The sequence below is a fragment of the Musa acuminata genome, chromosome BXJ2-5 (assembly GCF_036884655.1).
Source record: "Musa acuminata AAA Group cultivar baxijiao chromosome BXJ2-5, Cavendish_Baxijiao_AAA, whole genome shotgun sequence".
NCBI classification, from domain to species: Eukaryota; Viridiplantae; Streptophyta; class Magnoliopsida; order Zingiberales; family Musaceae; genus Musa; species Musa acuminata.
In genome coordinates, this window is record NC_088342.1 from 39,861,149 (window position 1) to 39,883,863 (window position 22,715).

The following is a 22,715-nucleotide window of genomic DNA, read 5'->3' on the forward strand; positions in this document are numbered from 1 at the left end:
CATGACCTAATCTCCTATGCCAAAGCCAAGCATCATCATTTACGGCGGAGAAACACATTTCATTACTTAGTTCATCAAGATTGATGGTATAGACATTATTTTGTTTTAAAGCAATCATAGTCATGTTATGATTTGGTTTTTCAATAATGCACATATTTGATTCAAATCTAACGATATAACCTTTATCGCATAGTTGACTAATACTCAAGAGATTATGTTTCAATCCATCAACTAGTAAAACATCATCAATGGAAAAACTAAATTTGTTACCAATAGTTCCCTTGCCAATGATTTTGCCTTTGTTGTTGTCTCCGAAGGTGACGTACCCTTCTTCTTTGCTAGTGAGCATAGAGAAATGAGATGGATCTCCAGTCATATGTCTTGAGCATCCACTATCAAGATACCATCTCTTGCTCCTAGCTTGTGGGTTTGTCTACAAAAGAGGATGATTTTTAGGTACCCATTTGATTTTGGGTGCCTCAAAAATTGATCCACTAACCATGTTATTTATTTTTGAATCCTTTATAGTTCCTTTAGGAACCCATATTAATTTTTGTGAACTAATTTTCCTAAATGGACATTTGTAGGCAATATGTCCGGATTTGCAACAGAAGTTGCATTTCATATAAGAGGAAACATGTAATGTAGGTCCTTTTATGAAAGTGGTAGGATTTTGATGTAATCCTTTTACAAATCCAATTCCATTTCTATTTGCGATGTGACCCTTGTGTGCAAGGATCATATCTAATCCTTTGCTACCAACCTTAAACTTGTTTAAGGTTTCCTTAAGAAGCAAATTTTCATTTTTTATTGCTTCTAAATGCTCACACTTAGAGCATGGAGGAGTTTGAAGACTATCAAACTTATCTTGTAGCAAATCATGCTCTTTCTTTAAGATACTTAACTTCTTGCTAACAGTTCTACATTCATCAAATAATTCATGAAAAGCGATAGAGAGTTCTTCAAAAGATAAATCTTCATTAAATAAATCACATACCTCTTCTCCTAAAGCCATTAGCGCGTAATGAGCAACTTGCTCGGTGTTGGACTCCTCTTCTTCGGACGCGCTTGAATCATCCCATGTTGCCTTGAGCGCCTTTTTCTTTGATGTCCTCTTTTTGGCTTGAGGACAATCGTTCTTGTAGTGTCCCGGTTTTTTGCATTCATAGCAAATCACTTGGTCCTTCTTTTGTTCAAATTTATTTTTTATATTATTTTTAAATTTGTTCTTTCTTAAATATTTTTTAAATTTTTGAGTCAAAAGTGCAATGTCATTGTCACTGTCCTCATCACTTGATGTTCCTTTCAAGTGGTCTTCTTATGATTTGAGTGCCATATCCTTCCTGTTCTTTGGAAGGGGGTTCTCGAGCTCGTCATGAGCTTGACATGTCATTTCGTAGGTCATTAGAGACCCAATGAGTTCTTCAAGAGGGAATGCTTTAAGGTCTTTGGCCTCTTGAATGGCCGTAACTTTTGGATCCCAACTTTTAGGGAGGGATCTTAAGATTTTAGTTACTAGTTCAAAGTTAGTAAAATCTTTACCAAGAGCTTTGAGTCCATTGATGACATCCGTAAACCGGGTGTACATGTCTCCGATGGACTCACTTGGTTTCATTCGGAAAAGTTCGTAAGAGTGCACAAGGATGTTGATTTTGGACTCTTTCACTTGGCTAGTGCCTTCATGAGTGACCTCAAGAGTTCTCCAAATATCAAAAGCCGAATCACACATTGAAACACGATTAAATTCGTTTTTGTCTAATGCACAAAACAAGGCATTCATAGCCTTTGCATTTAAAGCAAAAACCTTCTTCTCCGATTCATTCCATTCGCTCATCGGAAGAGAAGATTTTTTAAATCCATTCTAGACCAAAGCTCAAAGTCCATAGAAATGAGGAAGATCCTCATGCGAGTCTTCCAATATGTGTAATCCGACCCATTAAACAAAGGTGGTCGTGCAATAGAATGGCCCTCTTGCATGCCGGAGTAAGCCATCTCTCTTGGGTATTAAACCAAATATGAGAGATAACCTTGCTCTGATACCACTTATTAGGATCGGAGCGGCACTAAGAGGGGGGGGTGAATTAGTGCAGCGGATTAAAACTTCGGTTTTAGAAAAATCTTTCGTACGATAAGAACGGAACTTGAAAAGTTTAACTTGAAAGCGTATTCTTAAAGTTGCGCAGCAAGGGTAATAAGAAACTAAAGCAGTAAGAAGGTATGCAGTAATGTAAATGACAATAATAAAATGCAAACCAGAGATTACGCCGATTTTAGAGTGGTTCGGTCAAATGACCTACATCCACTTGCGAGGCCCCTCTTCGATGAGGCTCCCACCTTCCACTAGCAAATCTCTTGAAATGGAAGGGTAAACACCCCTCTTACAACCTTTTACAAGCAGCTCAACCTCTTACAAACTTTCAATAAGAAAGAAGGAGGAGAACTCTCTAGCAAATTGAAAACAAGACTTGCTAAGACTTTCTAAGACTTTTCTCTCAATCAAAATGTTTCTCAAAAGTTGTAATCTCAACTAAGATTTGAGGGGTATTTATAGGCCTCAAGAGGATTCAAATTTGGGCTCCAAAATTTGAATTCTCTTAGGGTTTTCGATGCTGGAGGTGCCACCGCCCAACCAAGCGGTGTCACCGCCCAGCGCTCGGGTGCTGGACGGTGCAACCGCCCAGCCAAGGAGGTGTCACCGCCCAGCTCTCGGGTGCTGGGCGGTTCCACCGCCCAGCCAGGCGGTGCCACCGCTTGGCTCTCCGATTCATTGGTTTGGCTTAATTTTAGCCCAAACCAAATCTGACTTTGGGCCCAGTTGGCCCCTAACCAGGATATAGGATTATCTCTTAATCCTAATCCTAATTACAAGTGAACTACATAACACAAAAACATCCTAAGCAAGTTTTCAACCGCGAACGTCGAGTCTTGTTCCGGCGAGCTTTCAGACGAATTCCTTCCGACGGACTCCCTGCAAGCTCCCAATCTTTGTGATGACTTTAACGAGTAGCCGAGCCTTCTCGGTGATCTCCGCGAGCCTCCGACGATTTCTTTGGTCTCTTAAACGTCCATCGAGCTCGACTCCGGTATCCTTGCTTTATGTTTTCTGGTTATCGTAGTTAATCCTGCACACTTAACTCAATAATATGGATTAGATCAATTAACCCATCAATTGATTATATTATCAAAATCCGAGATTCAATAGTGACCAACTAACAAATTATGATTAGCGCCAAAATATTTTTTTATCATTTGTCCCCCCCCCCACACCCCCCCCCCCCCCCAAAACGTGCTTCGGGGCTCTTGCAAAATGGTTCGAGGCACGTCATTTAGCTTGCATGTCAGTTGGGGTCTCCTTTCACTGGTTGAGTTTTTCCCGATTTGGATATCTTGAGTATAGCAGGTTTGTTCTTCCATCATAGCGAACATTTTGGCATGGGTCAAACTACCCGACCCACACGCCTCATGCTTATTTGGCCTAATGGCTCTGTCGTGGCAAATGTGTTGGAGTGGATCGGATTACCCGGCACACACACCTCGGGCCTATGGCCCGATTTCTCTATCGTAGCGGGTTTCTTAGCATGGGTTGGATTTCCCAACTACATGCCTCGAGCTTGTTTAGCTCGAAGTCTCCGTCATAGCGAATATATTAGCATATGCCAGTTTTCTCGACTTACACACCTCATGCACATTTGACCCGATGTCTCTACTATAGTAGGTATTTTATATAGGTCAAATTTCCTGACTCATATACCTTAGACTCATTCGACTTGAAGCCTTCACTGTAGCGAATATCTTGTCATGGGTCGGTTTTCCCAACTTGCACATCTCAGGCTCATTCGGCCCAAATAATCCATCGTAGTGAGCCTTAGTCCCTTCTCTATCATAGTGGATCTTAGGCTTCTGTCGTGGTGGGCCTTCGTCTCTTCTATGCCATAACGGATCTTGGACTTCCATCATGGTGGGCCTTCGTCCTTTCTCTACCATAGAGGATCTCGGGCTTCTGCCATTGTGGGCCTTCGTTCCTTCTTCATTGTAGCGGATCTCAAGCTTCCATCGTAGCGGGCCTTTGTCCCTTCTTCGCCATAGCAGATCTCGAGCTTTCGCCATTGTGGGCCTTCATCTCTTCTCCACCATAGTAGATCTCGAGCTTCTATCATCAGTGGGCCTTCGTCCCTTCTTCGCTATAGCGGATCTTAAGCTTTCCTCCTAGTAGGCCTTCGTCCTTTATGGCAGGTTTGAGTTGCTCTACCACGATAGGCCCTTATTTCATCGTGGCAAGTTAAGTCATTTCACCATGGCAGATTGAGTCGCTTCGCCATGGTTGGCTTCCTTGCCCACTTTGTTAGTGGGCTTTGAGGTTCGCACCGTTGTTGCGATCTTTGAAGTGCTCTGCATTTATAGCGAGCTTTGGGTTTTCCCGCCATCAAGGGCTTCTTTTGAGGCATTTCCCACCATGGTGAGCTACGAGTTTTCCCGCCATTGGGATATTTCAAAGTCCATTCCAAAGAGGACAACTGTCTTGATCATGGGAGGAGAGAGATCGGCTCCTCCCCTTTAAATCCCTTTATTCGCTAAGGGGCAAGTTGTTAGTCATAGGTTCCCTACAAGCCAATCACGTGAGTGATGACATGTATGACATGTTACACAGTCTTTTTTACTTATTATTATTATTAGTATTTTCTCACTTTATGTTATATGTTGCATATATCGTGATGTTCACGGATCTGTGCAAGGGGAATCATATTATAATGAGATCGTAATAATGAGACCGATTCACCTTTAAACATATACCATAAATAATTTCGATAATAGGTTACTAAAATATGATATCAAGATAACTAGACAGACTAGTGTGCTATATACCCATCCATATGATAGAAGTGACTGGTCTCATAGCTGCTCTTGTGAGGATACTAGAGATATAATACAAGTGCTAATTGGAGAATTAGTTTACTAATTGATTCGCTCACAGAATGCTAGATGGTTAATGATACCTCTATCATACAATGATTCCGTGATCCCAGTTGTTTGTGTGGTCCTTAGATTTGAGACACCAAGGATACCCTGTATTGGTACTTCACTCTTTTATACTGGACTTATATGTTTGGAGGTTCCAAATCTAGCACATCTGATCATTGGAAGTGATAGCCAATCTTACGAGAATAATTAAGTATCAATAGAGGATCATCCGCTCTCGGTGTCATAAGAGAAATATTATATATATTTTTGCTCAAGCAAATCCCTAGCTAGGGTCATTCGGATTGAGAGAGAAAGAGTTATATAGGAGAATCCAATTAGAGTGAGACTTAAGTAGATTCCGTATGAGTCTGACAACACCAAGCCCGATATATAGTCTATGAGATATTAGATGGATGAGGGACTATAGATATATGGTAATTAAGGATAGACAGGTCCAATATATTAAATTTTCCTATATCGTCAAGGGACTACAACGTAATGGCCTAGTACGTACGTAGTCGATGAGTCAAGAGAATTATTATAGAGATGATAATTCATTGAGTCAAAATGAGTTTTGATATATATGACTCACGACTAGCTTGATATTGAGCATAGATGGTCATACACATATGGTAGGTGTTGCAACGAGTAGAGGTTCGGATATGAGATTTTTGCTAAAGCCCCTATTTTATTGGATATCTAATAAGTCCCTAAATTATTAAATCTTAAGGATAAGATCAAATAAGCGCTAATGAGAGATTATTGGGTAGAGATCCACTAATTTAATAGGCTTGGGTAGTTGGATGGAGATACAATACCTAATATAGTAGGATCCATTAGGGTTAAGTTGACATGAACCTCTATAAATAGAAGGAAACTAAAGGGGCATAGGCTAAATCCTTTTTGGCTGCTATCACCTATTCTCCTCCCTCCCTCTCCCCCTTAGCCGACCGCCCCAGTTTGAGGCATGTGGGCAACAAGAAGGGCTAGCCCATTCTTGATCACATAGTACTAATAAAGAGGAAGATCGTGCTATGATTTGAAGAGCGTCTTCGCCGCATCTACCATATGGATCACCGCTAGAGAGGGGTACATCTGACCTCCTTCATCCTCTCCTATAAATTTGGAAATTTTTAAAGATATATGATCTCCCTAGATAACACATCTTTCATATACGCGTAGTTTTCGATTTTGCAGGTTTTTTACGCACTAATCTTTGCATGATGACGAGAACCTTTTTTGTGAAAAATCTAAGATTTTTATTTTTTATTCTTCTAGTGTGCATGTGATGCTACCCAAAATTTCCCAACATAAGTTCATTCCATGCCTTAGCTTTCAACCTCTAAATTCTCTGGGATCTCGGGAGATCCCGTGTAGCCTCTTGTGAATAATTACCTTGAAAGGACCAATCGATCTTCGCCCTTCATCCTTTACATTAGTCTGATTCTCCCATTCTATGTCAAGATGTCCTTGCTTTCTTGTAATAGTTTTGAGTCTTCTAGTTGATAGTATACCGAAGCCTAAGCTTCGTCCTCGGGTAGTCTAAGGGTGGACCAAGTCGATTCATCCTCTTCTAGAAATGGGTCTCCCGAGGACTTGAGGGCTCTTTAGGACCTAGAGTCTATGAAGGGTTATCATGACTGTGACTCAGTGATGAACGCACCCCACTTGGACTCGTTGCAATCCCACTATTACATCTCGACCAACTTCGAGTTGCACATCCCCTAACCTAGGCAACGCCCCTTCGACCCGATTCCGGGAGGGCTTCTATTTATCCTATGATGCCCTCAAGGTAGGGCTCCACCTTCTACTTCACCCAGTCATTATATCGTGCCTATGGTGGTGGAGCACTTTGCCTTTTCATATGACACCAAACTCATGGCGCTATGTCGTGGCATTCATTGGGGAGTGTCGAGGCACCAAGATCATCCCAACCCACACCCTCTTCTCCTCCTGCTTTCAACTATGCAAGGGACAGAGTGGCTACTACTTGGCCACCTGAGGAGGTTTTAAGGTAAGCAGCACCCTTTCAAATAATAAAGGCTGGAGGGTGCTAGTCATAATTGCCCTATAAACTAATCACATGAGTGATGCCACGTGTGATATGATACATATTCTTTTTGCTTATTATATTATTTGGTATTTTATCACTATATATATATATATATATATATATATATATATATATATATATATATAGTGATGTCCATGGATTTGTGCAATGAGAATTAAATCGTGATAAAATCACGATAATGAGACTGATTCACCTTTAAACACAGATATTAAATAATCTCGATCATCGGTTACTTGAGAGGGACATCGAGATAACTAAACATACTGATGTATTATATACTCGTCCATATGATGGAGGCAGCTGATCTCATAGCTGCTCATGTGGGGATACTAGGGCTACAGTACAGGTGCTCATTTAAGAATAAGTTCACTGATTGATCAACTCATGAAATGCTACATGGTTAATGATACATCATTGTCAAATAGCGATTTCGTTGTCCTAATAGTGTACCTGGTCCTTAGACTTGAGACACCAAGGATATCATGTATGAGTACTCCACTCTTTGATACCAGACTTATAGGTTTGGAAGTTTCATATCTAGTACAACCGGTCATTAGGAGTGACAATCAACCTTACGAGGGCTATTGAGTGTCGATAGAGGATCATCCGCTCTCGGTGTCATAAGAAGAATATCTCATATGTTTTTGCTAAGATAAATCCCTAGCCATGGACATTCAAATTGAAAGACAAAGAGTTCTCTATGAGAATTCGTTTAGAGCAAGACTCGAGTAGAAACTATATGTGTTTGACAGCACCATGCCCGGTATACCAACTCTGAGATATTATATGGATGAGGAACTATAGGTACATGGTAACTAAGGATAATCATGTCCAATTTATTGGATTCCCCTGTATCGTTTGGGGACTACGGTGTAGTAGCCTAGTACGTCTACAGTCAATGAGTCGAGTGAATTATTATGGAGATAATAATTCATTGAGCCAGAAAGAGTTCTGATAGGTATGACTCACGGTCAGCTCGATATTGGGCTTAGAGGGTCACACACATATCGTAAGCATTGCGATGACTAGATGTTCGGATATGAGATATTTGCCAAAACCTCTATCTTATTGGATATCAAATAAGCCCTTGAATTATTGGATCCTATGGATGAAATCTAATAAGAGCCATTGAGATATTATTGGATAGAGATCTACTAATCTAAGAGGCTTTGGTAGTTGGATGGAGATCCAGTGCCTAATAGGGCAAGATCCATTATTGTTAAGTTGACAATGGACCTCTATAAATAGGAGGAAACTAAAGGCTCATAGGCTAGAGCTTCCCTTGGTAACCACCTCCTATTCTCCTCTCCCCTTCTCCTCCTTAGATAGCAGGCTTAGAGATTTGAGGAGCGACATCACAACCTTGCTGTGTGGATCACCACTAAAGAGGAGGACGCTTGACCTCCTTTACCCTCTCTTACAAATTTACAAGGATTCAAGGATATACGATATCCCTAAGTAAACATCTTTCATATATGTAGTTTTTAATTTTACGAATTTTATGCACTAATCTTCGCACGACGACGAACATCTTTTTAGGATATTTGAGAATTTTATTTTCTGTACTTCCGCTGCATATGTGATGTCGCCCCTAGATTTCCCTATAGATAACGCATTATTTTTTCATGAGCGTCTATTGGGAATAGGGATTCTCCCTCGCTTGGTTGATACGAACCATCGATAACACTCCCTTATTTTTATCAGATAAGGAGGCAGACCATGTACATCACTTGAGGGAAATTCTCTCCTCCTTCGTGCAGTGAGGAAGATGGACGAGGATTGGTTGGTTGAGGTGGGCCTCAGCTTGGCCCCTCGAGGTACAACTTGGACCTTTCCTTGTTTTCTTGGCTGACATTGTTAACGTTATATTGTGATGTAACTTGTATGTCAGCATAAACCTTAAGAACTTGATGTAGAGAAATCTACGAGTGACATCATATGCGCAGTGAAAGAACAAAAAATAAAAACCTCAACTTTTTCAAAAATGTATTTGTCATCATACAAAGATTGGTGCGCAAAATCCATAAAATTGAAAACTGCGTATATGAAAGATTGTGTTACCTAGGGAGATCATATATCCCTGAAATCCTGTAGATCTGTATGAGAGGATGAAGAAGGTCAAGCATTCTCCTCTCTAGCGGTGATCCATATGGTATAGGCTATGAAGATGCTCCTCAAGTCGCTGCCTAAATCTTCACACCTGTTATTTGTGGAGGATAATAGGAGGTGGCAACCAAAAAGGCCTAGCTTATGGCCTTGTAGTTCTCTCCTATTTATAAAGGCCTCATATTAACTTAATCATAATGGATCATATCCTGTTGGGTATTGGATCTCTATCCAACTACCCAAACCTATTAGATTAGTAGATCTCTATCCAACAATCTCTCATTGACTCTTATTGGATCTCATCCATAGGATCCAATAATTCAAGGGCTTATTAGATATCTAATAAGATAGGGGCTCCGACGAATATCTTATATCCAAACCTCTACTCGTCGCAACACCTACCATATGTGTGTGACCCTCTAGGCCCAATATCGAACTGGCAGTGAGTCATATATATCAGAACATCTTCTGGCTTAGTGTATTATTATCTCTACAATAATTCACTCGACTCATCGATTACGAACGTACTATGCCACTACACCATAGTCCCCAAACGAAACAGGGGAATCCAATCTTTTGAAACTATTTGTCCTCAATTACCATGTATCTATAGTCGCTCATTCATCTAATATCTCAGAGATTGTATATTGGGCATAGTGTTATCAGGTCATACGATTTCTCATCGAGTCTTATTCTAATCGGATTCTCCCGGAGAACTCTTTTTCTCTCAATCCGAATGACCTTGGCCAAGGATTTGTTTGAGCAAGAATACATGGAATATTCCTCTTATGACACCGAGAGCGGGTGATCCTCTATTGACACTCAATAGCCCTCGTAAGATTGGCTGCCACTCTTGATGACCGGCTATATTAGATTTGAAACTTTCAAATTTATAAGTCCGGTATCAAAGAGTGGAGTACTCATATAGGACATCCTTGGTGTCTTAAGTCTAAGGACTAGGTACACCACTAGGATGACGGAATCGCTATCTGATAATGAGATATCATTAACCATCTAGTATTCCATGAGCAAACCAATTAGCGAACTCATTCTCCAATGAGCACATGCACTATAGCCTTAGTATACCCACATGAGCAGCTATGAGACTAGTCACCTCCATCATATGGATAGGTCTATAGTATACCAGTTTGTCTGGTTATCTCGATGTCCCTCTCAAGTAATCTATGACCAAGATTATTTAGAGTTTGTGTTTAAAGGTGAATCGGTTTTATTATCGTGATCTCATCACGATCCGATTTCTATTGCACAGATCCATGGACATCATAATATATTTATGCATCAAGGAATATAAAGTGAGAAAATACCATAATAATAAACAAAAAGACTGCGTGTCATGTCACACGTGCCATCACTCACATGATTGGCTTGTAGAGCACCTATGACTAGCACTTGAAAGGGTTGAGCTTCATGTTGGGTGTTGTGGAGCCTCAGCTATCCTAGTGGTCTAGTGAGAGCTATTTGTGAAGCCATTTGACCCACCTCGGTTGGGTCGCAATGATGCTGGGTGGCCCAAGAAGAAGCAGAAGGTACTAGCATGGAAGGCCCCAAGTGCCAAAAAGGAGAAGGTCATTGAAGGTTTGGCTCGAGGATCAGCCTACTCTCTACTGGCTCCTACGAGAGGCAAAGGCTCCATGCCCGAGGGTTTCGTTCGAGGAATGAGATGCTCTTCGTTGGCTCCTGAGGGGGTCAAGATCCCGAGGCACGTTAACAGAAGAAGATGGTGAGGTCGCTGTAGATGTGAAACTTATGCAAGGGTAAAACCTTGCCCTTCATGGCCTTGCATATGACCGACCTTCCCGACCCTTCTTCTAGTGCCAAAATGTTGTGGTCTTGATGCTATCGATCGAGAGTCAACACCGCTCGGTCTTAACCCAAAGGCACAGAGTTGTTCAAGCAACACTCGTCGCAGTCTAATGAGGCGATTAATATGGCGCCGAGGTGTCAAAGGTGGCTTTAGAGGAGTCTTCATATACCTAAGGTGGTCCCAAGGCTAGGTGATGAGGCGATTAACGTGGCGCTGAGGTATTAAGGGTTTTATACAAAGGTCAACGTTTGGGGGAATTTCTTAACCCGGATCTCTCTGACACTTAAGTTAGTGGTCAAAAGTTATGTGGGTGTAGAGTATTTTCAGTGAGAGAGGTCCAATCTCTGAGTAGGCGCTAGGGATCGACTTTTATACTTGGGTAATTGAGGGGATCGGTCGTAACCGTCGCAATGCCCTTAATTGGTGTTTTGCCCATGTGGTCGATAGGGTCGAACGACCATCTACTGGTTGTTGTCCATGAAGGCCGACCGAAGGGGAGCATATTTGAACGATCGTCTAGGGACCACGCTCGATATAATTGACTAGATCGATTTGAACGACCTTCCATGGACTGTTGTCCATGGAGCCCGACAAGCCATTACTCCTCCCACATAGCTACTGAGTAGGGGATAATCTGACTTTCATTCTCCACATCAGCTTCTCGATGACAACCAACTGACAGATTATAATCGGTATCGGAATATTTTCTATCATCATCCTTTTCCTGCAGCCCTCGTGCGTAGGAGGAGGGTGAGACGAGCAAGGATGGCTCCTCAAATGAGGGGGCAAGCATAGCAAGACCCACCACTACCTCCACGAACACTGTCGTTGCCTCTATACCTCCTCCTTCCTCGCACAAGGGCGAGACGAGCAAGGATGAGTCTGACAAAGTCCATAAAGGGGAGCAAAGGTGACACAAGGGTAGTGCAAGGCGAAGGTGATAGCGGGAGCAAGGATGAGTCTGACAAAGTCCATAAAGGGGAGCAAAGGTGACACAAGGGTAGTGCAAGGCGAAGGTGATAGCGGGTGTGATAGAGGTAGTGGTAAAATAATTTTTTCACGTAACTGATAACCTTCTATGATGTTTAAAGTGGGAATGCTCTCTGAACTTTTTCAAAAATTCTCATACATTATATATATATATATATATATATATATATATATATATATTGATGCATGTACCACATAATCTTATATAAGATTGATTTAGTGTCTTTACATATATGATTCATGTGATGCTCATGAATTTTATTACCGACACTTTGATATGATTCCACTCAGTTAAAATACCCGAATTTTTTTGCCTCAAAAGTAGACTCCGATATGGTCGAGTTGATTGATGTCATGTGAGAAAAAGATTGACCCAAGATAATAAAAGAATACCTGAATATTATACAAAATAGACACCATTGCGATTGAACTGAAAAATAAAGCAGCAGAAGTATACAACGCACAAGTCATCACTATCCTGCTTTAATTCCCAAGCAAAAAATGTTTTTAGCAGCCCCTGTTCTGCAGTACCTAGGAAAAAATAAACATGAAACCTTTGCCAGATAAAAGATTGTTTTGGATAATTATCATCCTTTCATCAGTGGAAATTGGCACGCTTTGACCAATATTTTCTGAGCAGTCCAAATGTACCAAGAAGGTCATCATCCTACATGTGTAGAAGAACAATCATGGAGTTAGAACAGAAACAAATGACTGAAACTATATGTTGGCTGGATGGTCGCCTACAAAAAATTTGACCACCTATCCGCCCATCATTTGCCGGAGCCAAAATAAAAGGATTCAGTTTTAACATCTGAGGACACTGGTGGTGAAACGAAACAATTAAACTAAAATTAAAGAACACACATACTTCATGAATACTTGCCTAGAATCCAAAATCTTTGAGAAAACAACTAAAGCAAAAACAAGTTCTGTATGCATAGGTTACTTTTCCACTAAACCAATAAAGTGACAGAAGAGTATAACTCTTAACAATGAACTGAATGGATATGAGCATTGCAAAGATAAGAACATCAACATAACAGAATAATTTCCAAAGGTTGCCAGATATCATCACCTTGTGCTACTTTTAAGAAAGGGAACAAAAGGTGGTGACAAAATAAGTAGTTCATATAGGACTAGGGTCGGGAAGTAAGAAAGCAATACTAGCTGTCGTTCAGGAAGATCTTAATTGCATCATAACATTAACAGCTTATTTAAACTCCTGTTGCAGAAACAACTATCGTGTGTACAACAACAGCCTTGGAACAAGCTTCAAGTTCTTGAAGCCAAATCTCAGTCTTAATATATTGTTATTTCACATCATTTACTTCAGAATTAAATCTAATCTGACAACTCCGCATTTGAGACAAGCCACAAAAGAGATCCTGATCCAAACAAATTATCATAATATGTCCTTAAAAGTAATAGGATGAGACAGTAAACACTCCAATCAATGACTACATGTTAATTACAAAGTAAAAGCACAGGTCAGATAATATTCATTAGAATCTGTTTCCAAATCCCAGTGGATGGCTACTTCGATATGCATCCTAATATCCAAAACATGCCAGTTGGATGAGTTGAGCTCCAACCATATGTGAATATAACCCAAAATTTTGTTATTTGATTATTTTTTATGTAAATTTCTTCTCATGCTTCTTTTGTTGTTCACATTTGCACTAGAATCATTCTTGACTGTGAAATATGATTAATAAATTTGAATCAGTTTGTTGATTATCTCATGTTATCCTAGTTTCACATGTTCTTCACTTCCCTAATTACCAATTCGGATCTTTATCTGTGATATATATTAGTTTGTATATCTATCTGTTTTGAATAGATGTGATTAAAAACAATGATTTCAAAAGGCACTCGGGCGAGGCGCGAGGTGAGACCCGAGCGCCTTGTTTAATGTCTAGGCGGTACGCTTCAAAGAGACGCTACTTAGGCGCTCGCCCGAAAGCGTCGGGCGCTTCGGGCAAGCACCCGATTTAAACCAGACCACCGAACTAGCTTTTTAGGTATAGTTCGGTCACATTTGCGTTAGTTGGTTCACAGCCTCCCCCTTGCGACTTCCCCTAACACCAACCCTACTTGCGATTCTGCCACCAACATTTCCTTTCTATTGTCGCTACTGTTACCGTTGCCACTGCCACTACCTCTCTCCGCTACCATTGCCATTGTCGTTGCTCTCCACTACCACTTCGCTGCTTCTCTCTACTACTGCTGCTGCTGTCGTTGCTCTCTGTCGTCACCCACTGCAGTTGTCGCTGGTCTCCGCTGCTCTCCGCTACCACCTGTTGTTGCTGCCGCTGGTCTCTGCTACCGCCCGCTGCTCTCAAACAGTAGCCTCTTTTCCGCAATTCAGTTCTCATCGTGACTCAGCTTCTCACCTCGGTCTTCTTCTCACACTCCACTATTAACAGTAGAGAATATTTTAAAATATTAAAAAAATTAATATTTTTAATTTTAAAAATATTTTTTATATTTTAATATTTTAGAGCGTCTCGCTTCGCTCGCGTGAGCGCCTTAGGTGTTTTGGGACCTTCGTGTCTTTTGACACCTAGTGCTTTTTAAATCACTAATTACAAATTTAAATTTATGCTTAGTATCCGACATATCGATTGATTATAAATGTTTAAAGAATCGAGAGATAGTTTTCCCACAACCCAATATGTTTTAATTCCTAAAAGGCCAGTTATTCTACTGAAACAATTTTACAAATCAATCCAATCATCAATCAGCTTACAGCCATGATAAACTCAAATCATTGTCATTTTTCCACCACAACACACCAGCCAAGTAATATAACCATCTACTTACCTTCTGAGCAATATTCTCCTACATCCACACTACATATGAAGCATTCGAGCAACATAGATGTCAAAGGAAGTTGAGTCCTGTTGACTCAAATTATTAGAGGGCAAACAACTTCTGTAAAATAAACATTCAATCCTGCTGATTGGTATTGGTCACAAAATAATGCACCTTATATTACAAGGAAAGCATCATGTTAATGAAAACAATCTTACTGTTTAGAATTCCTTCTTGTTTCAGAAGATGCTATCAAAAGGGGGTAAAAAACCATCATCTACTAGTAAAAGCAAAACAAGAATACATCTTCAGTACAATTCACAACAAAAGAAGTGAATATCTAACTAGAAGCCAAATGAATCTTTCATCAACAATCATTCAAGATCATATTGTAATGCATTCCTCACAGATAAAGCAGTGGATAATTGCTGGAATTTATGTGACACCATGCTATAAAACAAAATTGCAATGTCCATTTCAGATAGTCAAATACAAGAATTCCCATTTCATGGCATCAGGAAGTGCTAAACCCGCATAAACAGGATAAGTGCATGACATGCCATTTGGCATGTTCCTTTGTCGACCAGCACAAATGAAAAATCAAACTACATGACATGCCATTTGGCATGTTCGTGTTTTGACCAGCACAAACGAAAAACCAAACTAGAGATACATCAGCAGTCAGCTGCTTTGGTACATGCCAATGTGCTACTTTTCGATATCTTTCTAGCACAGAACATTTCAGCCAGTGCCAACATGTGCCGATAGGCACAGTATTCCCTAGTAAGTATAAGCAAAAGATGTCACAAAATTTAAGGGTCTAAAGACTCTGAACTATGTGGCAACCTACAACAAAGAAAAATGAGCATACGTCTCAATTCTTTGCCATCTCAATTCAATAAAATTTATTACAACATTGCAGCAAAATGTAATGTTTGTACTTTTTACATTATGCATTTATGTTAGCTTTATAATGTATCTCTTGCATATATACACAGAATTGCTAGAACCTGTATGACAATATGTTACCATGGCTTAATTTTCCAGCTCATTTATGACCTAGTAGAAAAAGAAATGTCATATGGTCTAAAGTGTCTGAGCTATCCAAGTGTATATTAAACATTATCCTACTAATAACCTGACATGATCCAATTCTAACCAGAAGTGACCAACTCTCAATAAATCATGTTAGAAAAATTATCCATACACATGCAAATATATTCAAGATGCTTGGAACTTTTTTTTAAAGGCCAAAAAAATCACAATTTGTGGAGCAGCAGCACCTCAGACACCTACCCAAACAAATAGATTGATAAATATGCCCAACTGCACAAACTCAAACACACCTTCAAAGAAGTTGTGGAAACATAAACAAGCACAATTGACAACATTCTCAGATGAGCCTGCATAAGCAACATGTACAGAGAAAATGAGAACAGGAACACAAGCAAAAGCTCACGGGGTAACGAAATGCACCATCCTTAAAACCAAACCTCAAAAATCATATCCTTCAAAAGTTCAAAACAAACCTCGATGCTCACGTCAAGCGATCTGTGGCACAAATGCAGAAACCCTAGACTTTTTGTACACATAATTCATGACACCTTAACCTTCACCCACAACTTTCCAGAGAAAGTCCAAACACCTTGGAAATCCATAAATACATGTATCTATCACTTAGGCATAAATAATGTTCACACAATGCCCACAGCTTGCAAACAAATGGTTGGTTTCACCCACAAGCACCTTTTTAGCCATAACAAACCTAAAGAGAGAAACTATACAGGCTTGCAAGAAGTGGATCGTTTTTGTTTTATTGCATCCACTCTATTGAACCAACCTGCTCCTAAGTGACCATCTTAATTGCAAAAGAGACCACCAGACAAGCTAATATACCTGTCTTAGAGCAGACAATATTAAGATGTCATCCCAAGATGTCACTTCGAAATAGATAACAGTATAAATGACCAAATCAGTTCCAGCTAAAAAGAATCAAACCTAATCTCCAAAAGAAAAAAAAAGGATATTTTTTCCTCACATGAAGTCATTACTTGTCCAAGCAGCAGAACAAATAATTCTATTTCCAGATCATGTGATTCACCTTGAGGCAAACATGCCCCTAAATGACATAATCAAGTTAAGCACATGATTGTCCTCAAGATCAACATGACCCTACACGAAATGTTCCCTATCTAAAACAGAATACTGTTAATGGACAATTAAGTTAGAACTCTAGGGTTATTAGACCAAATTATGATTGCAAAAGATAGCTTAACTGGGCAAAACAAATAACAATTAGTATTAGTTTGAACAAGATCTATACAAGAAACTCCAGTCCTTGCAGATGTTCCAATAGGACTTGAAAGAGAATAACAAAAAACACATACGAATGTGCTATGCACTAAGTTGCATAAAGTTTGTATCAGCAATCTAGTACTGAGAGCTTAAAACTTCTAAATAGACAAGGAAGACAAATTTCAAAATTAATCTATAAAAACTACCATCCTAACTTCTTCTGTCATACTCTGCAAAGTTTGCAGATTAATGTGATAAACAGTCTCCAGTACTGACAAGGATAATTTGACAAATATGCTCAGAGATCAAAGAAGAATCAAACAAGAATACCATAAATATAAAAGAACCATACTTCCAGAATTAGTGGGTCCCCGACGCAGGATGACCATGGTCACCAGAACTCCTCTCTGAAGTTCTCACCGGCAAATTGCCGTCTACTTCTCCAGCCACAGCCCCCGTGATCAAACCACCACCTGGATTCACTGCATTGGATCGAGGCGTCCTATGACGCTCGTAATCTGGGTCGTCAGTTGGCAATTCATATCGACAAACAGGGCACGAGTTGTGGAGCTCGAGCCATGGGAGGATGCACTCCTTGTGGTAGACGTGGTTGCACGGCATCTGCTTTGCAACTGCGTCCATCTCAAACAGGTCCATGCAAACCGAACACTGGGCCTCGTCCGATGCCAATAAGCCCTCCGTGATCTTGACGTCGGGAAGGGACTCTACGGCAGCCTTCGACGCCGGAGGCGTGCCGTACTGGTTGGGATCATTCTCGGACAGCCGCTGGATCAGCTGGTCGAGCCCCGGCCCGACGAAGTAGTCGCCGATGTTCCCCATGAAGTGGCGTCCCCTGCCGCCAGATCCGGCAGCGCCGCCGAAGGAGACGGCCTGGACGAGATCTCGGAGGGAGGGGGCAGAAAAGGAGCTCAGAGGGTCGGCACTGGCGTCGACCGACGGGTTCTCGACGTTGACCGCGGCAGCGGCAGCGGCGGCGGCCAAGTCGACGAAGGCGGACAAGAGAGAAGGGAATGCGGGGAAGGCATCCACATCGTCGAAGGAGGATCGGAAGTAACGACCGGAGTGGGGGGCAGGGTTAGGGTTCCGGTCGGGGAGGTCGAACTCCTCGACGAAATCGCCGTGGCAATGGGCGCAGGCGAGCCTGGTGCCAGCGGCGGTGAAGGTCCGATTGCATTGGTGGCATAAGTAGCGCTTCTCCGCGGTGACGGCGGCAGCGGCGGAGGAGGAACCGGTGGCCCCAGCGGAGGACATCTCTTCGCAGCGACGAGAGGGAGATTTCGCAGCTTTGTGGGCCAAGAAATAAGAGCTTATCGAAAATAATCTTGAAACCCGGCAAGAATACCCACGTCCTACCTGAATTACTATTGATCAAGACAAAGAATAGACACCCTGCTCATCCAGATGGGTCCCGCTTTATCATCAGTTCACGTAAGGATTCCCCTTGTTGGAAGTGTGCAAGCGGCGGGGACGAACGTACACGTATAGGATTCGCTGTTCCAATATATTGGTTACATAACAACTTAAATTGGAGTTAGATATGAACCACTTGGAGACGAATTGTTTAGGATCAAATAATCATTTTTATATTTTTTGAATTCTTTTTAAAAAAACAAAATTATATTATATTATTTTTATTATATTCAAAAATAGTGTAATATTTTATATTTTCACTAACCAAATCAGAAATGCTTATATGATGAAAGGTAAGCCCATTTTTGGTCAAATGAGAGATCTATCCAACTTAATTTGTTGACGGCGCTAAAGTCACACATGCTAAATGATAAATTTTACAGTATTTTTATTAGTAAAGTCAATATAATTCACTTTCATAAATATATGGATCTCAATATAATTCTTAAAAATATAAAGATCAAGATACTATATATATATATATATATATATATATTCTATCATTATCATTTTATAATATATGATAAGATCACATTTTCTAAGATATACCTGACTATTTAATGGAATTCTTATTTTGGGACAGATTTGGATAGAAAAGTAAACACTTTATCAAGTGGAAGCTTTGTTAATAATCCTATTGATTCAGAAAAGTATTTATTTTAATGTATTAAAGCTTTATTTTTTGAGATTATACTTTTTTTCTGAAAAATGTGGTTTTTTTTAATATGTTAGACTTATTATATTGGATCCACATATTGTATCAAAAAAAGAAAAAAGAATAGAAAAAAATAATTCTTAATAAAAATGTTATATGTTTTTAAATGTATTTAAGAAGATTATGATATTTGGATACGGCTACAACTCATTTGGTATGCAGATCGTAAAATTTATGGATAGAAAAAAATATACATTTTTTAACTGATAGCTTGGAAAGTCCAAATATCTTCTCTTGTACTTGAATAAATTACATGTGTAAATAAAAAATAAATAAATTATGCTATGTATCATTCTTTTATTCTAGTAATAATAATAATAATAATAATAATAATAATAATAATAATAATAATAATAATAATAATAGTAATGAGCTTTTTGACTTTTTTGTCATGAATTTTTATCTCTTTTATTAGAGCTAATAGAAGGGTAGAAACTAGCAGAAATCATGTTTATAAATGATCAGGTGACACACTATTATATAGTAGTCAAATTGATCAATAAAATAGGAATCAATTTCTAAAAGAATTATACAATAGTAAGTAACAGATCCATAAATTAGGAGTGCATTTGGAGATGGTGAACAAAGTGATAGAGATGAGAACAGACTGCTATGAACCAAACATGATTAGGAAGACTATTTTTATGGTAGACATTGTAGATTCAATATTAGGAAGCATCCACTCATCCTCTCAAAGCTTGGACTGGGTAAGCAAGCCAATGGACAACCTTTGTCTCCACAGTTGTTCATGTTCTTTTCCTTTAATATTTCTCAGCTCTCAGCAGACATGCTGTTGACTTTGTGCCCACACAGAATAATATATACATATATATATCATTGTATAGAAATTGTAGAGACAGACAAATAGTCGTAACTTGTACATCACAGCAGCCACTGAATTAAGAAATTCTTTGATGGTATACATAGAAAAAAAAAAGACTTCAATTCCTAAGTATATGCACAAACGTTGGACACCATATACAGACATTGTGGTATATCAATACATAGAAGGCAGTACAAATTTGTGAAGATTTACTATAGTTGTAATAGCCATATTATGTCAATTTTCCCATAATCATGCTACCATGATATTCCAATTTAATTCCTCTTTAATAATGGGGATTTCTTAATTGTAGTTGCAACATTCAAATTACAAGGAAAAGAATATTCTCATCCTTCAACTTTTTCCTGTCCTTTAAATATAGGATTTTTGTTCTAGTTTGAGCCTAAGATTTTTTATGGACATTGGCGTAGACTTAATGGTCAAGTCAAATAACCTAATCACCGCAGTGTGTACAGTAAAGAATATGAGAGGCAAACTTCACAAGCCCACCTATAAGTAAACACCCCTTGCTTACAGTCTCGAAGTAGAGGGAGAAGGAAGGAAGGGATAGGAGATGATCCATTGGATCGGTAAGCTAAGCTTCATCCTTCTCGGCGTGGCTTCGGCCACGCTTGTCGCGGATCTCTTGCTCCCTTGCTTTCTGGATTTCTTCCTCTCCCTGCGCCACCTCTGGATCATCTCCCAGTTCATCGTCTTCTTCATCTGGAAGCTCTCCAGCACCGGCGACGCCGACGAGTCTCTTGAGTTCTCTTTACTTCGTCCTCTTGCTGCTGACTCGCCGGAGACGTGGGGTGACGTCCCTTCCGCCGGCTATTTCACCTCCTTTCCTTCTCGAGCTGGTTCGCGTGAACCCGAGCCGTTGCCGCCGGAGGTCACAAAGGAGATGGTGGAGCCTAGACAGCAATACCACCGTGAGGAGGCTGCACCGTTGGTGGTGAAAGAGGAGGCCATGGGGTGGAGGAGAAGGGAAGTGCTCGTGGTCCACCACGACGAGCTGTTCCAGCGAGCGGAGGCGTTCATCAAGAAGCACCACGACAGCCTCCGGCTCCAGCCGCATGAGGAGTACCCGCAGCAACGCCAACGCTTGGCCATGCTTCCTTGGTCTTCCTAGCAGTCGATCTCCCACTTAGCTTACGTTTCTCTTCTCGATTCATTCGTGAACTGGTAACACAGTCGCAGTGGTGGTGTCCATGTTGTGTGTACATATATGGCTTCATGTGCATGAGATCATCATGGTGTAAAGAAGAAGCTGCAAGTCTTCAATGTGTGATCCTTCTCCTTGTAACACTCGTTAGCAAAGAACAATAAACTCAGTTGGGCTCAGAATGTTTCTTGCTGTTCCAAAGAGTTTGGCGAGGTTACCACATCTTCCACATGGTAAAACTGCATTGACATTATCCAAAATGATTCCATGCAATTTATAGCGTTGACTCTGGAACATATATCAGATCTTCTGCGTTCATGATATCACATGGGCTAATTAAAAGTTGGAGTAGGTGGTGTTAGCTGCTGAATTAGTCAACTCTCTCAAGGCAGATGGGTCACAATATGTAGCTCATCTGCAACTAAGCATATGAATCGATGCGTGACCTCATCAGCTATATCCTTCTTCAGATATGAACTGAAATAAGACTCCATGATTCCTCTTACTGCATGTAAGCAGCTTACTCGATGCACGACCTCAGCAACTTTGTCCTTCCTGCTTGCTGAATCATGTTCTTCTTTTTCTTCGGAGTTGAATTGACTGCAAAAAAAAAAACTAGTGTTTTCTTCTTGCAGCCTTTTGCTCCCTTTGGCTTTTAGTAGGTCACCTGCAAGTAAGCATCTTACTCGATGAATGGAATCCATTGACGATGACCAACAAATCCTGCTGTTCCAACGCGTAAACGAAGACATTGTTAACTACGAGAGTGGGTGCCATGGAAATCAAATGTCAGCTTCGTGAAAGAAGACTTGGAAGCCTTGGTCAATGAGGAAGCTATAGGTCGAACGAGTTGTTGGATCCTCGTCATCATGTCACCTCGAGTCAACATGAAGCACGTATTGAATAAGTCCTTGAAGCTTATACTAGATTGACCGAAGAACTCGGAAGTCAAGATGAGAGGCCTGTAAATGACAAATAAGATAATGATCAAAGTAAGAAATTTGTTGGAGAGACATCTCAAGCTCATGTTGCCATCTTAAAGTGTGATGAATGTTCTTGGGCCATCAATGATTGCATAACTTCAAGAAATAGCTTATCTCTGAGGCAGCATAAGTTCTCTTTTTTTGCTTTCTAAAGCATAATATAAACTAGATTACATTAATTGCATGATACATCCATTACTCTGCTCATCAGAGCTCAAAACAATGTGGTAAAGGCTGTTTGGGCGGATGATCATGGAACTTGATGTAACAGTGGGGTGTTTCAGACTACCTAATTACGCTCATCCAATAGACGAAAAAGAAAGCAATAAACTACTACTTTATCATGATGTCACGAATCATAACAATCGTAATGAATCATAATGTGCCAATTGTTTAAGATCAACCATATCGAATGTAATCCACCATTTAATAAAATAGATTCATGCAATTGAAATCTAATAAAGTTTCTCATTGGTGATGCTACAGATATATTTAAAGAAGTCAAGAGTCATGGTATATTTATTGGAACATG

The 22,715-nt window shown here is 40.2% G+C and overlaps 2 protein-coding genes across 2 annotated transcripts; one reads left to right on the plus strand and one right to left on the minus strand.

Annotated features, from left to right (window-relative positions):
* Positions 1-12,336: 12,336 nt before the first annotated feature.
* Positions 12,337-18,373, minus strand: LOC135612768 (E3 ubiquitin-protein ligase RING1-like). Its single transcript, XM_065109420.1, has 2 exons — positions 17,419-18,373; positions 12,337-12,621 (listed from the first exon to the last, which is right to left on the minus strand). Exon 1 carries the CDS (start codon positions 18,336-18,338, stop codon positions 17,427-17,429), a length of 912 nt encoding a protein of 303 aa, XP_064965492.1. The 5' UTR covers positions 18,339-18,373; the 3' UTR covers positions 12,337-12,621; positions 17,419-17,426.
* Positions 18,374-20,578: 2,205 nt separating this feature from the next.
* Positions 20,579-21,405, plus strand: LOC108952928 (uncharacterized). The gene has a single exon (XM_018826597.2). It carries the CDS (start codon positions 20,610-20,612, stop codon positions 21,165-21,167), a length of 558 nt encoding a protein of 185 aa, XP_018682142.2. The 5' UTR covers positions 20,579-20,609; the 3' UTR covers positions 21,168-21,405.
* The last annotated feature ends 1,310 nt before the right edge of the window (positions 21,406-22,715 follow it).